This window comes from Gekko japonicus, unplaced genomic scaffold (assembly GCF_001447785.1).
Source record: "Gekko japonicus isolate JY-2015 unplaced genomic scaffold, Gekko_japonicus_V1.1 scaffold3536, whole genome shotgun sequence".
Taxonomy (NCBI): domain Eukaryota; kingdom Metazoa; phylum Chordata; class Lepidosauria; order Squamata; family Gekkonidae; genus Gekko; species Gekko japonicus.
This window is the reverse complement of record NW_015164767.1, coordinates 101000-114676: the sequence shown is the minus strand read 5'-3', so window position 1 is coordinate 114676 and position 13677 is coordinate 101000. Positions and strand designations below refer to the sequence as shown.

The following is a 13677-nucleotide window of genomic DNA, read 5'->3' as shown; positions in this document are numbered from 1 at the left end:
CTCTTAAGATTGCAAAGATCTCAGTGTCCGTAACCTAAATTCACTATGAAATCCACTCTGAGCGCTCACAGAAGTTGCAACCAACTTTATTTGCAGGGCAGCCATTTGACCCTAGAATGCCCATCACTAACTCCGTCTCCAATGTGATCTGTGCTGTGGCTTTTGGACACCGGTTTTCTGTTGAAGATAAAGAATTAATCAAGTTGGTGGAAGCCATTTGCTATATACTTACATCTGCAGGAGGCATTGGTCATATTGTAAGTCATTTTCTTTTGCTTTCCTATTAGGTCACACAGGCATCTCATAGATTTCATTTTCTTCCATCTTTAAGACAAACCTTTTAAGATGACTAGGGATACAGAAGAGTATCACATATTCATTGTGTGACTCAAACTTTGTGGTTTGAATGGGTTCTGTCAGAATGAAAAGACTAAATTTGATAATGAGCAACAGAAAAGTAGACATCACTATGGAGGCCCTTTGTTCATGAGGTTGGATTTAAGAACATTTTTTTTACACTGTACCTCTGCTGGCTGATCATTCTTTTGTTATATTGATTTCCTAGATTGACTAGGTTATATATCTACATCTTATTTTACTCATATGGGCCATGCTGAACCAGTAAGAAAAACAAAGAGAACCACAGCCATTGAAGAGAGAACAAAAAAGCTGTATGAAGATGCTAATATATGAAAAATATGCATATATTATGTTTATTTCTAATAAAGAACTTTATACATCCACAATGTCTAGTAGTGATACACAGAGGTCATTTCGGGGGGGGATCGCGGGGGATCGCAGTTCTCCCGAGTGAGGTACGGGGGCGGGGCACATGACAAAGCCCCGCCCCCTGCTTCCAGCCGCCCCGCTTCCGGCCCTCATTCAGCCAGGAGGAGGCAGGAGAAGAGGGAGGGTAAGTTGCTTCCTCCCTGCCTCTCCCCACCCCTGCCTGCCTGGGGCCAGGGAGGGCCTTCGCGGCGCTTCCTCACACTCCCGCCGGCCTTGCAGGTCCACCGCCAGGCCCCTCATGGGGCTCGGCAGTGGAGCTGCAAGGCCGGCGGCGGCCGGGACCGTTGGGGGCGGGGTGTGTGGCCTTATGACACACTTCCGATGATGTCAGGGTGTGTGGCATATGCTAATGAGTTATGCTAATGAGTTCCCTAGCTCTTTTTCTATGAAACGACCCCTGGTGATACATCGTATTTTCAAAAGACATTACATCATACATTTAAGAAGAGAGTCAAATGAAGGATATTGTGTTCGTTTCATAAGTCTTCCTCAGAGAAGGACCAGTATAACTACAAAGACAGCATTCAGTTAAAAATAATAATAAGTAGTTACAGGTATTTAGTTGTGAATTGTTGATGGTCTTCCCTTGGTGGGTGTTATTTGTGGCTATAAAAGGTAAAGGCTCCCTTGCTTGAAAACCAGTCAAATCCGACTCTAGGGTTACGGTGCTCATCTCCGTTTCAAAGTCATGTGGCCGGCATGACTAAACACCAAGGTGCACGGAACGCTGTTACCTTCCCACCGAAGTGGTACCTATTTATCTACTTGCCGTTCCTTGCTTTCATACTTGTATGCTAAGTGTCCTCTTTTGTCTTCGGCGCGATTTGAGAACCCCAGGAGTTATTTCATAGACTGAGCCATCTCATAGTAGTGATAGGATTTTGCTTTCATCTTCCTTGTAGCTCTATGAAGTTTTCCCACGGATCATGGACCGCCTCCCGGGGCCTCACAAGAGGGGCCTTTCAAGCGCGGAGGCGGTGCTTTCGTTTGCGAGGAAGGAGATAGAAAAGCACAAGGAGCATCACGCTGCCCATGAGCCACAAGACTTCATTGATTTCTACCTGTTTCAGATGGAGAAAGTAAGTATTCACCTTCTACGTGAAGTCAGATACACTCAGTAAAAAGGAAAACGATGACAGGAGATGCAAACGGCCTTATTTGAAACCCGTCTGTCTCTTTCACTGCATGAGCTTGAGCTTCAGAAAACGGAATGTAGATCTCCTCTTCAGCTCAGACATTTTAACCCATTTGCATCACACAGGTGTTGTGTAGTCTTGGTGGAAAGGGAACTGATTCCTCTGACGAGGCGCATCAGATTTCTAAGCAGCCCAAAAACAAAAGGGAGGAAACCCTTCAGACCAAAGAAGAGAAGTACAAAGTACAGAAAAGCCCAGTTTCTGAGGACGTTGCGATACATCAACATTCTACATATGATTTGTTGTTCTTTTTGTTGTTGTTTAACGTCAAGTCACAACTGGCTTATGGCAACTCCATGGGGTGTTCAAGGCAAGGGACGCTCAGAGGGGGTTTTCCATTGCCTGCCTCCACGTCACGACCCTGGTCTTCCTTGGTGGCCTTCCATCCAGATACTAGCCAGGGATGACCCTGCTTAATTTCCAAGATACACTCCTTCTATCTGGGATGGTCGTCCTCTTCCACCGAGCGCGCAGCTTCGGGAGGGATGCACATGGAGCGGTGAGGGAGGTAGGGGACACCCGCCTAGCCAGCCAGATCAGCCGAATCAACCCTGGCGATCAATGGGGTGACTCTTTAAAAGAGATCATGGTAGGACTGGTTATTTAGAGAAATTAACCACTCTTGATCTAAGAAGGGCATTTACAGCCCTCAGATTCCATGCCAAACCCTCAATGGTTTGTATTGGTCGCTCTATGGGTCTACCTGTTGCCCCAAGGATCTGCCAATGTGGTTTGGGCGAAGTGGATGATATCGAGCACTATTTACTGAGATGGTCATGGCACGAATCACTTAGGCAGAGATTTATATACCCTATCTTACCTTTGCACAATGGACTCACAGAACAGGAGTTGGTTGCTTTTTTGCTCTCTGATACGGATGTACATGTTACCAGCAGAATGTCCTTATTTGCTTTGGCGGCAAAAAAGATAAGATTAAGGTTAGGATTCAGCGTAAGTCAGTCAAGGGACATCTTAATGTAATGTACATGGGTGTGTATGTATTTTTGTTTTGTTATGGCCAATGGCTAATACAATAAACTTGATGATGATGATGATGATGATGATGATGATGATGATGATGATGATGATGATGATGATTTCCAAGGTCAGGATATGATAGAAATAATATTTATTGCATTGTGTATAGAATGATAACATGCTGTTACGCTATTGGCAATTAGAAGATGAAGAAGAGATTGCATTTATACCCCGCCCTTCACTTGGAGTCTCAGAGCGGCTTACAAACTCCTTTCCCTTCCCCTCCCCTCAACAGACACCCTGGGAGGTGGGTGGGGCTGAAAGAGCTCTGACCCAAACTGCTCTTTTTCAAGGACAGCTGTGCCAGAATTATGGCTTGCCCAAGGTCACATCAGCAGGTGAAAGTGGAGGAGTGGGGAATCAAACCTGGTTCTCCCAGATTAGAGCCCACGCACTTAACCAAACACCAAATTAAAAGCATTGTTGACATGATTTTATAAATGGTTATAATATACTTATTGTTTGTCACTTGAGGGTTAGGTGGTTTATATTACATTTCATACCTTCATTTTATACTCTGATGTATTCTGTTCTTCGCTTCTTCAGATTGTTAAGGACATGTGTGTATCGTGTCTCTCAAAAGTCTCCAAAAAGCCTTCACGTTCTTAAAAGAAAAATAGGTTTGCCTGAGCCAGGTGAAACAGAACATGGTCTCTGAAAAATTCCAGTATAAAATATGAAGACATGTCCTTTAATCAGGAAGCTAAAACAGTCACTGTAAAATGGAAATTACACACCAGTCTTTCCCAAGAGATTTTACCCACTCAGTGATTCTGCTATGGATTTAGAAAATGCCTGTAAAGAATGGCTGGCTGGCTGGGCATAGGTCACTGACAATTCAAATATAGATTGGCTGTTTTAATTCTGTATGTATCGATTTTTCTTAAAGGGACTACTGAGAAAGACACATTGGGTCTTTCATGGTTAATAAATGGAATGTCCCATAGGTTGTGAATATCATGTTCATTGACTAATGGATATTTAATTCGGTCAGATTTTATTTCTTCTGAAGACTATATTTGATTTTATTGATATCTTTGTTGTTTGTTGCGGTGGTTTCCCTTGGATGACAAATTTTGCCTGAACCCATGGATCAGACTCATGGCATTTGTAGGTTTCTAGTAGAATGTGGCTTTGGGTGTGGTTGCAATTCATCTGATGCTTTGTCAGTACATTTTGTAGAGACTGAGGCCCTTTCTGCACCTGTACTCTACCTCGGTCTCTGAGCACATCCTATTCTTCCATTCTGCATTCTGTCCCACTGCTGCTTTCACTTCCTTTGGGGCTTTCTCTTGTTTTTGTATTCATTTACAGGAATCTGCATTCAGATCGCTCCCAGCACACTGTCGCCCCGCAGCTACCAAAACTCTTTTTGCAGCGATTCTTTGTTCGCATCCACTTTCAGATCACTAATCCTTTCTAAAGTAGAATTCTTTCTGCGGGTATTTAAGTACTGCCCACTGCCCCTTCCCCCTCTCCGCCTCTCTCTCTTTAGGTTGACGCTCCCTCCCTGTTCTGTTTTCTTTCCCTGCTTCTCCAAAGAGGATGTGTTCTTCTGCTCGGGCAAACTTTTAAAAAGCCAGAGAGAGCCTACAAAGGAATCAGTAAATATAAAGGACTAGGGGATTGCCTGCTCCCAAATGTTTCAGTCTTACATGTGTGGGTCTGAATTTTCCCCTCTTTTCCCTTTCTTTTTGAAAAAATCATGGAGGGAGGGAGGGGGGAGTCGGTAGTCAGTTAGCTCAAGAAATGTGGGTTTGGCTTGTAGATGCAGAATGCATACTGAATACACAAATAAATAAAGTGTGGGGGGGAAGCAGTGTAGATGGAATGTGTGTGACTGCAAAGTCAACCCTTAAGGCTTGACTCCTCGGATTCGCCAGATCAAGCTGTCAGAACAGAAAGGGCCTTAGATCCATGGCTTCAGAGTCAAAATGCTTAGAATTGATTGAAAATGCTATCTCACTTTCTTTACCATCAACAACAGAGCAAGAATAAGCCCAAGTCTACTTTCGATGAAGACAATCTGAGACAGTGTATTTTTGACTTCTTCATCGCAGGAATAGAAACCACATCCTTGACACTGCGATGGGCATTGCTCTTCATGGCAAATCGCCCAGACATCCAAGGTAACAAGGACTTCTATATTGACTTAAAGAAAGGCCAACCTTATGCCCCCCAGGTTGTCATTCTTTGAAGTGCTCATACTGAGTAGCTAATTAACAGCACAATCCTATTCATCCTTAACTGGGAGTACATTCCAATGAGTACCTGCAAAGGAAAGCAGTGTGAGAAATAGATAACAGTCAGGGGGGGGAATCCCAAGAATCCTAAGTAAATTTCATTGGGAAATGAGTAAAATGATTTAGTTTATTATTACAGTTTTAGAAAGACTTGGATGAATCAGAACCACAATAAAGACGTCTAATATCCATCTGAGACAACTAGTCTGACGTAATGAAATGCTTAACTAGATTCTGGAATTAGACCCAAATTCAAATCCTCATTGGTCTGATGATCTTACATTTCACTGGGTGATCTTGGACAAGTCACTCTCTCTCATCGAAGATAAAATGGGTGAAAGGTAAATAATATGTGTAAAGCATTGGTGCTGCAGGCCATTGAAGATTCACGGGCCATTCAGGCCAGGTGGCCAGATGTTGTTATAGTGTGGTCAGCAATGGTTCCATGCCAGGTGTGGCATGACGTCTGGAATCCATTGTGAATTGATCGCACCTGTCGAAAGGCCAACAGGGGCATCAAAAAAGCATTGGATGCTGGACTGGGCCTCTATTTGCCACAACGTCAGATTCACCCTGACTACATGGAACTTTACTGACAGAACTATTGAGATATATGTCTAGGTGATAGAGGTAGCAAGCAGTTACTAGATCAGTTTGATCTGTTTGACAGTCCTAGCTGTCATGCTAGTGATTAAGTGATTGCAGCCAGGTGTTATACTAGCAGGTGTTCTCTTTCAGGCATTATTAGAGTAGGTAATTAATTCACCTTGTTAGTGATTGGCTGGGTTTAGTATATTAGCTATCAGCTTGATAAGCTAGGGGGGGACTTAGGCTCTCAAGCTAAGGCACGGTATGCTGTATGATAGCCTGTATATCTCTGTGTATATATTCACCATTATATCTATATAAACTTTCTATGCACCTTCATCACCAGTTGGTCTCCAGCTTCTTATTTACTACACCCAATAAGAATGGGCTGCATCTTTCTGAGAAGGGTAATGATATCTTCTTGGAAGATTTGTGGCAAGGGCTTTGGGAGGCCTTGGGCCTTCCAGCGGGAGCATTGGCCTAAGCTGAGCTTGACCTCGGTGGTGGCTGGATCAGGGCTGGTGAGTGACATGCCCACCGTCCTGCAGTTGCTGTTTGGAGCTTGGCCCACCCTCCAACCCTGAATTCTGTATGGGGTTTTTCTGGTCACGGGTTTTCAGGGTGGGGTAGGAATTTTTGATCCCAGGCTGATTGGCTCAGGTTGGGGATACTTTTTCGCCTACCTCATACAGCTAGTCAGTGGGTTGTGGAATTGTCACAGGGGTGGTGCTGCTTTCTTAGGTTGGTCACTTTAGTTGGCTGGATCGGGGCTGGTGAGTGACATGCGGCTAGGGGGGAGGACCAATTAACAACCCCTTTTGGGGGGATAGGATAGGGTTGCCAAATCTAAATCGCCCGGGAGCGGGGGGCTCCCGGACAATGTCGGGGTTGTGCGCACGCGCATAGCACGCGCACGCGCCGGGTGCACGTTACCCGGAAGTGACGTCACACGCTGGGGGCGGGGCCACGCCATTTGAGGGGAAAACTCTTTGTTTTCCCCTCAAATGGCGTGGCCCCGCCCCAGCGTACGGCGTCACTTCCGGGTGACGCGCACGCGGGGGTGGGTTTTCCGAAGTGGGGGATTCCCCGCCCCCCGGCTGCATTTGGCAGCCCTAGGATAGGAGTTTGGCTGGATGAGCCTTTGGGTTGTGTGTCCCAGGGTAAAGACAGCAGACGGCCTTTGGTGTGCATGAATTGATCGGACACTTAAGTTCTACGGCTTGGCGGTTGGATCTCCAGGGCATAGCCTGTTGCGTGCCTGACCGGTGCAAGCCAAAGTGTCCAATGGCCAGCCTGCCTCTCTGGACCAACCCTCGAGCATCTTCCTCAGATGAAGATCATTGGTTTCTTCCCAGAACCCCAATGCCTTACTGGCAAAGGCCAGAGCTGATAGGAGCCCTTTAATGGTGCATACAATTAGCCCCTTATCTTTAAGGTTCACACAATAGTGGAGCAACTGCTCCACTGGGAGGGGCCAACTCTCCGGATATCCCACCTCTGACCTAAACTCCTCAAACTGGCATACTGTGCACTCGTACAACCTCCAGGTGCTGGGGCCTATGGCAAGGCCTATTGCTCTGCAGGCCTCGGCCTTTCAGGCAGCCATAGCTCCGGGGGGAGCATTGCAGGATGAAGATCGGCTTCTGGGGCCAACTGACATAACCTCTCCATCTGTTTGCAAGAGGGAGCATCAGCTCCATATCTCTTGCAAGTTGGAATTACCCCTCCTATGGAGCTGTGCCTATTTGGAATATTTTGATCGGGATGCCGCTTATACATGTGCTGCCATGTAATGGAATCTGGAGGGGGTGCTTGGTCTTCTCACTCTCTCCACTCAAACCCCGTGTCTCTGCCTAGTGGCCTTGAAGGGCTGCCTCTGCCTAGTATGCTTTTCCCACTGGGAACATAACTGCTGCTTTTTGCCCGCGCTCACAGGTGCTTGCTTATTGGGCTTAATGCATCAGGGGGGTCTGGTTTGAAGGGGGTATATTTGTAACCACCATTTTGGTACCTGTCATTCCTGACATGAGCATTCATGATATCTCCAGTACTAACCTCAGTAAACAGAAACTTACACAGGAACGTTGTGTTGTTGTTTTTTAGGCCCCCTGAAGGGGATTTTTATTGCATTTTTTAATAGACTGTAGTTTATTAAATAGACTGTAGTCTATTAAAAATGCAATAAAAATCCCCTTCAGGGGGCCTAAAAAACAACAACACAACGTTCCTGTGTAAGTAGTTTGTATACAATGAAAAATTGGGAGGGGGTAACTACATGTAGCGAGAAAGGAAAGAAAACCACTACTAACTAAATCCCCAAGTATAGGATATCATAACAATAGCTTATATAAATGTTAATCTTAAATTGCTAGTATTACTTTGAACATAGTCAGTTATGCTAAATTTTTTATCTTTTTATCCAATGTTTTAACTGTTTAAGAGAACCCAAGATCATCCCATAATAAAACTAAAGTTTTAAGGAACAATTCAGAGTCCTTCAGCCTTCATTTTGTCTCATCTTTTCTAAGCCTCAATTTATACGTACATTTGGGGGCAGCTGCCCCCTTATCAGAAAGAGAGTCCTCATTGGAAGACACCGAATCCAGTTCACCACTGGATTTGCTGTCATCTTCTTCCTTCTTGACCTCGGCTGGCTCTCCCAGCTGCGCTCTCAGGAACTCATGTGCTTTGGAAACAGAGTCAATCTTTTATTTTTTATCATGTAGTTTGAAAATGACATCTTCTGGAATTAACCATCTGTAGACAATGTTGTTTGTTTGTAGAAAAAGGATTAAGTCTTTATATTTCTTTCTCTTTTGTCTTATTTCAAATGGAATGTCTTTTAGAATCCTGATGGTATTGTCCCCGATTTTCAAGGGTGTTCCTGTAATTGCTTTCAGGATAGGATCCCTCACATGTCGCTTTGAGAATCTGGCCACTATTTCCCCTGGCAGATTATTTTTTTTGATGTACACGGAATAGGACCTATAGACCACATCCATTTCGCTTGCAAGATACTCTGCTTTCAAATCTGTAACTGGGTAAAAGTTGTGATTCTTCTGAAGCTTGTTTCTTTTCCAGCTTTTGCACCTTTTTCTTGACTTTTTTAGTGTTGGTGTCCATTTCCTTCACCTTCTCAGCCGTTTGCTCCATTATTTTTAAAGTCTCAGTCAGTTGGAGCTGCTAAGTTGCAAGATTCTGGTTTAGAGTCGTCAGCTGTTGTTTGATGTTAGTCATCTGGTCCAGCAGAGGGCACAAGGAATCTGCTAACATTTTAGAGAACTCAGTGACCTCTTCCGGTCGAGGGCTCAAGATCCCGGCTGGTTTCACTTTTGATGGTTTGTCTTTCTCTGCTTTCTTCCCCGCCATCTTTATGGATTGTTTACTTTTATGAAAAATTGTTAAAGTCTCTGAAATACGCCCATATGCTTAGCCGCACTCTGGTAAGTCTCTCAAAACAGATTTCAATGCTTTTTCTTCTGCTCCCCCCTTAGTATTTCATTGTTTAGTTCATGCGCATGGGAGGGGCCCTTCCCCTGCTCACTTTTTTCACCATTCCCAGGGGGTAGCTTTCTTTTAAAATTCTTGTATTTGCTTTAACCCGACTCACAGTTCATTGTTGGTCATATGCCCTCACTCGGCACACATTCAGAATGCTTGATCTCTGACGCTTGTCCTGGTCAGTGGCTCTAGATCCATATGGACACTCAGCAGCAGGACCGTCGGGGCAGAGGAGCACCTCAATTCCCCAGCATCACACTGGTGAAGAGGTTACCCCTCAAAAGCCCCATGGCTAGGAGCCTTTTGCCAAGGCTTCAGGGGGGTAGCAACCCGTCACCCCCCCTCCTTTTTGCTGGTGCACAGATCACATCCCCGGTAGGTCCGGGAGATGCGTCTGCCAGTGTGTCGCCATAAACCAGAAGTCCAACCCACAGAAATGTTGTTGAGTGTTTGATTGGAAAGCCTGACAAAGTGTCAGGAATCTACTATCTCCCCAACCCGAGTTTCCCAAAAGATTGAGCAGTGAGGAGGACCAAGAGATACCAGTGACAACTGATGCCATGGTACCCACCACAACAACTCCAGTGATGACTTCGGCCACCACTGCCCCCCTACTACTACATCCCCGCTGATTCCAGTACTGCCGTCGGGCACGGATGTGGGATGTTCCTTCGGCTGTATGGCGAAGGCGCCTGTCCCAACCATTGGGGCATCTTCAAAGCCGAAATGCAGGAGACATGGATGGTAACCCTGGGATAGAAAAGGGGAAGCCAGCATGATTACCAACCCTCGAAGGCCAAACCTTGGAGTGACCCAGTGGATGAGGGGGTATAGGAAGAGCGCTTCTCCAGGATCGAATGGGAAGAAGCCAAGACGTCCCGACTCCTCAAGGAGGCCCTGTTGGACATCCCGAGACTGGTCGCCCAGGTGGAGCAAAACGAGATGTGGCTGCAGTGTCCTGCTGTTCCAGCAGTGCCCCCCCCACCTTCACTGCCACTGTTTGTACCTGCGGGGATGCCGGTGCCAGTACCACAGCCCCGGGAACTGTGCCATGAACACAGGCCAACTGAGTTGCTGGAGGCCACGTTCAATGGGACCCCAGAGAAACTGGCCTATTTTGTGGTGCAAGTGGAGAAGTTTTTGCTGTATTGGGGCCACCTGTTCCCCTCTGACGAGCATTGGGTGGCTTACATTGCCACTAAATTGAGGGAAGGAGCAGCAGATTGGTATGTCAGCCTCCACAATGCTCAGGGGCTGGAACTGCAGGAGGTCGATGCCTTCATGTGGGCCTTACAGAACCAATATGAGGACCCAGTGGAAGAGTTGAAGGTGCACAACCATCTACGCACCCTGAAACAAGGGTGCAAGACAGTACATGAGTACTCGGAAGAGTTTAAAAGATACGCAGCGAAAGTTCAGGGTTGGCCTGATGGGGTGCTGGCCAAGTAGTACCGGTTGGAGTTGAATACCGAGCTGCGGGAGGCCATTCTGCGCAGTGTCCACCCCATCTCCCTGAACACCTGTATGAGCGAAGTGGTGGACACTGAGAGGTGTTTGCAGATGATCAAAATCGATAATGCTGCTGCCTACCCAAGAGGGAGCACCCTGCAGCTAAGCTGAAGCCACCAAAGTCCAAGGAAGGGGTTCGAGAGCAGCGCTTGAAGCAGGGGCCATTTCGCCTCAGCATGCTCCAAATCGGGGGGCCCACCCAGCAGAGGGAAAGCGGCCAAGAAAAAACATAAAGACACCCCGGTACAAAAGAGCACCGCCAAGCCAAAGTTCTAATGGGCTCTTCAAGTCAACATCCCAGAGGTGGACTCGGAGGAGAGTACCAATGAAGAGAGAGAGCCAGTGGGAAAAGGCAAGGACCTGCTGTGAGTGGCATGGAGCAGCAGGTCTCAACCCAGGAGGCAGCAAAGACAGTGAGCAATTACCCCCCCTCTTTTTCGTGACTGGCTGTAATAAACCCGACCCTGGGAACCCACATGAGGGTGTGGGCCTTAATAGACTCAGGGTGTGCCATAGACTTGATTAACCCCGCTTTAGTTACCGGATTGGGGGCCCCAGTCGTGAGACTGACCGACCCCATCATTTTTACCCAGCGGTAAAGAGGATTGTGTTTAACCCTTGTTGATTTATACTCTATTGGTTCATAGTGTGTGCTTACTCCTACAGTTCTGCCTGATTCATTTAGTGTGTGTGCGCTCCATAATTGTGTAAATAGTAAAATAAATTCTTTAATTTGGGCTAAGAATCTGTGTTGTGCTCTGGCCACATAGTCTCCCCCACTCTGCACAATACCAAAGAGAGGGAAGCTAGGAAAGGCCAGACCTTGGGTTGTCAACTTTCCAGGGATACCCCAAAGATTGGGGATTCCATCTCCAAATAGGGAGATTCAGCCAGAGGGGTCTCACTGTCCCTCTAAAAAGGCAGTGATGATTCTGTGAGTGGTGGCAACGAACCTAAGGAGTGATATATGCCCATGAGATGAGGGTGGGAGGCAAACAGCTGGAGCCCATTTCAGCATGGTAGGCAAACAAGCTTGGTTCAGACAAAGGAAGGAAACCCTTTGCAGGCCTTTGTGAGGAACTAATTGGGGCCAGTCCTGACTAGGGTTGCCAGCTCCAGGTAGGGGGATTCCTGGAGATTTTCTTGTACAGTCCATGGAAGCCAGGGTTTGTGGAGGGGAGAGGCCTCAGCTGAACAGAATGCCATACAGCCCACCTTCCAAAGCAGTTATTTTCTCTGGAGTTCAGTTGTGATACCTGATGATCTTCAGGCGCCACCTGGGGGTTGGCTGCCCTAGGCGTAGCAGTCAGTGCTTCAGAGCAGGGTCTGCTAGATCCAGGTTCTTGCTGTAGAAACTAAGTGGGTGATTTTGTACCCGTCACAGACTTTCAGCCTAACCTACCTCACAGGGTTGTTGTGCAAGTCAAAAGGGGGGAGAGGAGAATGATGTCAGCTGCTTTGGTCCCCATTGCAGAGAAAGACTACTTTGCCTTGTGGGAGACCATTGTTGCCAATCTCCACATGAGGGCTGGAGATCACTCAGAATTACAACTGCTCTCCAGATGGCAGAGATCAGTTCCTCTGGAGAAAATGGTGGACTGATACCATACTGAGATGGCCCCCCATGACAGCCAATGTGATGTGGTAGTCAGGGCTTCAGAGCATGGTAGAGACTGCATGTGCGGAGGGGGAAGGAAAGCTGAAAAGTGAGGGGGAAATAAAGGTAGGTTGATTATTGGCTGGGAAGAAGATAGGGTTGTCAACTTCTGGTGGAAAATTCCTGGATATTTGAGGGATGGAACATGAAGAGGGTGAGGTTTGAGAAGGGTGGGACCTCAGACAGGTACAATGCCATAGACTCCACCCTCCCAACCAGCCATTCCCTCCTGGGGAACCACTGTTGCCAAACTCCAGGTGAGGGCTGGAGATCACTCAGAATTACAACTGATCTCCAGCAGGGAGGGGGGAGGAAATGGAAAGCTTAAAACAGTGGGGCAGATAATAGCAGGTTGATGTTTGGCTGGGAAGGAGATAGGGTTGCCAACTCCAGGTTGGGACATTCCTGGTGATTTGAGGGGTGGAGCCTGGAGAGGGTGAGGTTTGAGGAGGGGTGGGACCTCAGACAGGTACAATGCCATAGACTCCACCCTCCAAACCAGCCATTTTCTTCTGGGGAACAATTGTTGCCAATCTCCTGGTGAATGATGGAGATCACTCAGAATTACAACTGATCTCCAAGAGGGAGGGCAGAAGTCAGCTGCAGTCAGTGGGGCAAATAATGGTAGGCTGATGGTTAGCTGGGAAGGGGGTGGGTTTCCCAATTCCAGGATGGGTAATTCCTGGGGATTTCAGGGGTGGAGCCTGGAGAGGGTGGGGTTTGAGGAGGTAACCACAGCAAATTGACACTGAGTACCCAAGGCCTATTTCTAGAGCTCATTGTATTTATTTCCACAATGAGACTTATTCTGTGTGTTTGTTTGTGTGTGTGTGTGTGTAAGTTTGGCATTATTATTGACTTTGCTTTCCACAGAATTATTGTTGCATTTATTTAGCATGCTTTGACTACAGATTTGTCCATGATTTAACTGGTCTTTTTTCTGCAGCCTCCCTCCTATCTACTAGTTTCATGACCCAAGCCTAAAGCTCCATGTGCATTCCAATTTTTTAATTATGTGATATTGAAAAGTTTCACTGGTTCATGAATGAAGTACAAGAAAATGCAGTGTCCATAATAATTTTGTATACTGTTTTCCTCAGAGAAAGTCCACAAGGAGATGGAAGATGTTTTAGGTTCCTCTCAATTATTCTGCTAC

At 46.5% G+C, this 13677-nt stretch overlaps 1 protein-coding gene across 1 annotated transcript in view; it reads left to right on the top strand.

Moving 5' to 3' along the window:
• LOC107109143 (cytochrome P450 2J2-like) overlaps positions 1-13677 on the top strand; it is a 53529-nt gene that overhangs the window by 33083 nt on the left and 6769 nt on the right. Inside the window, exons 6-9 of the mRNA XM_015409717.1 lie at positions 97-257; positions 1692-1868; positions 5011-5152; positions 13622-13677. Of these exons, the coding sequence (XP_015265203.1) occupies positions 97-257; positions 1692-1868; positions 5011-5152; positions 13622-13677 (536 nt within the window). The remainder of the gene's footprint in view (positions 1-96; positions 258-1691; positions 1869-5010; positions 5153-13621) is intronic.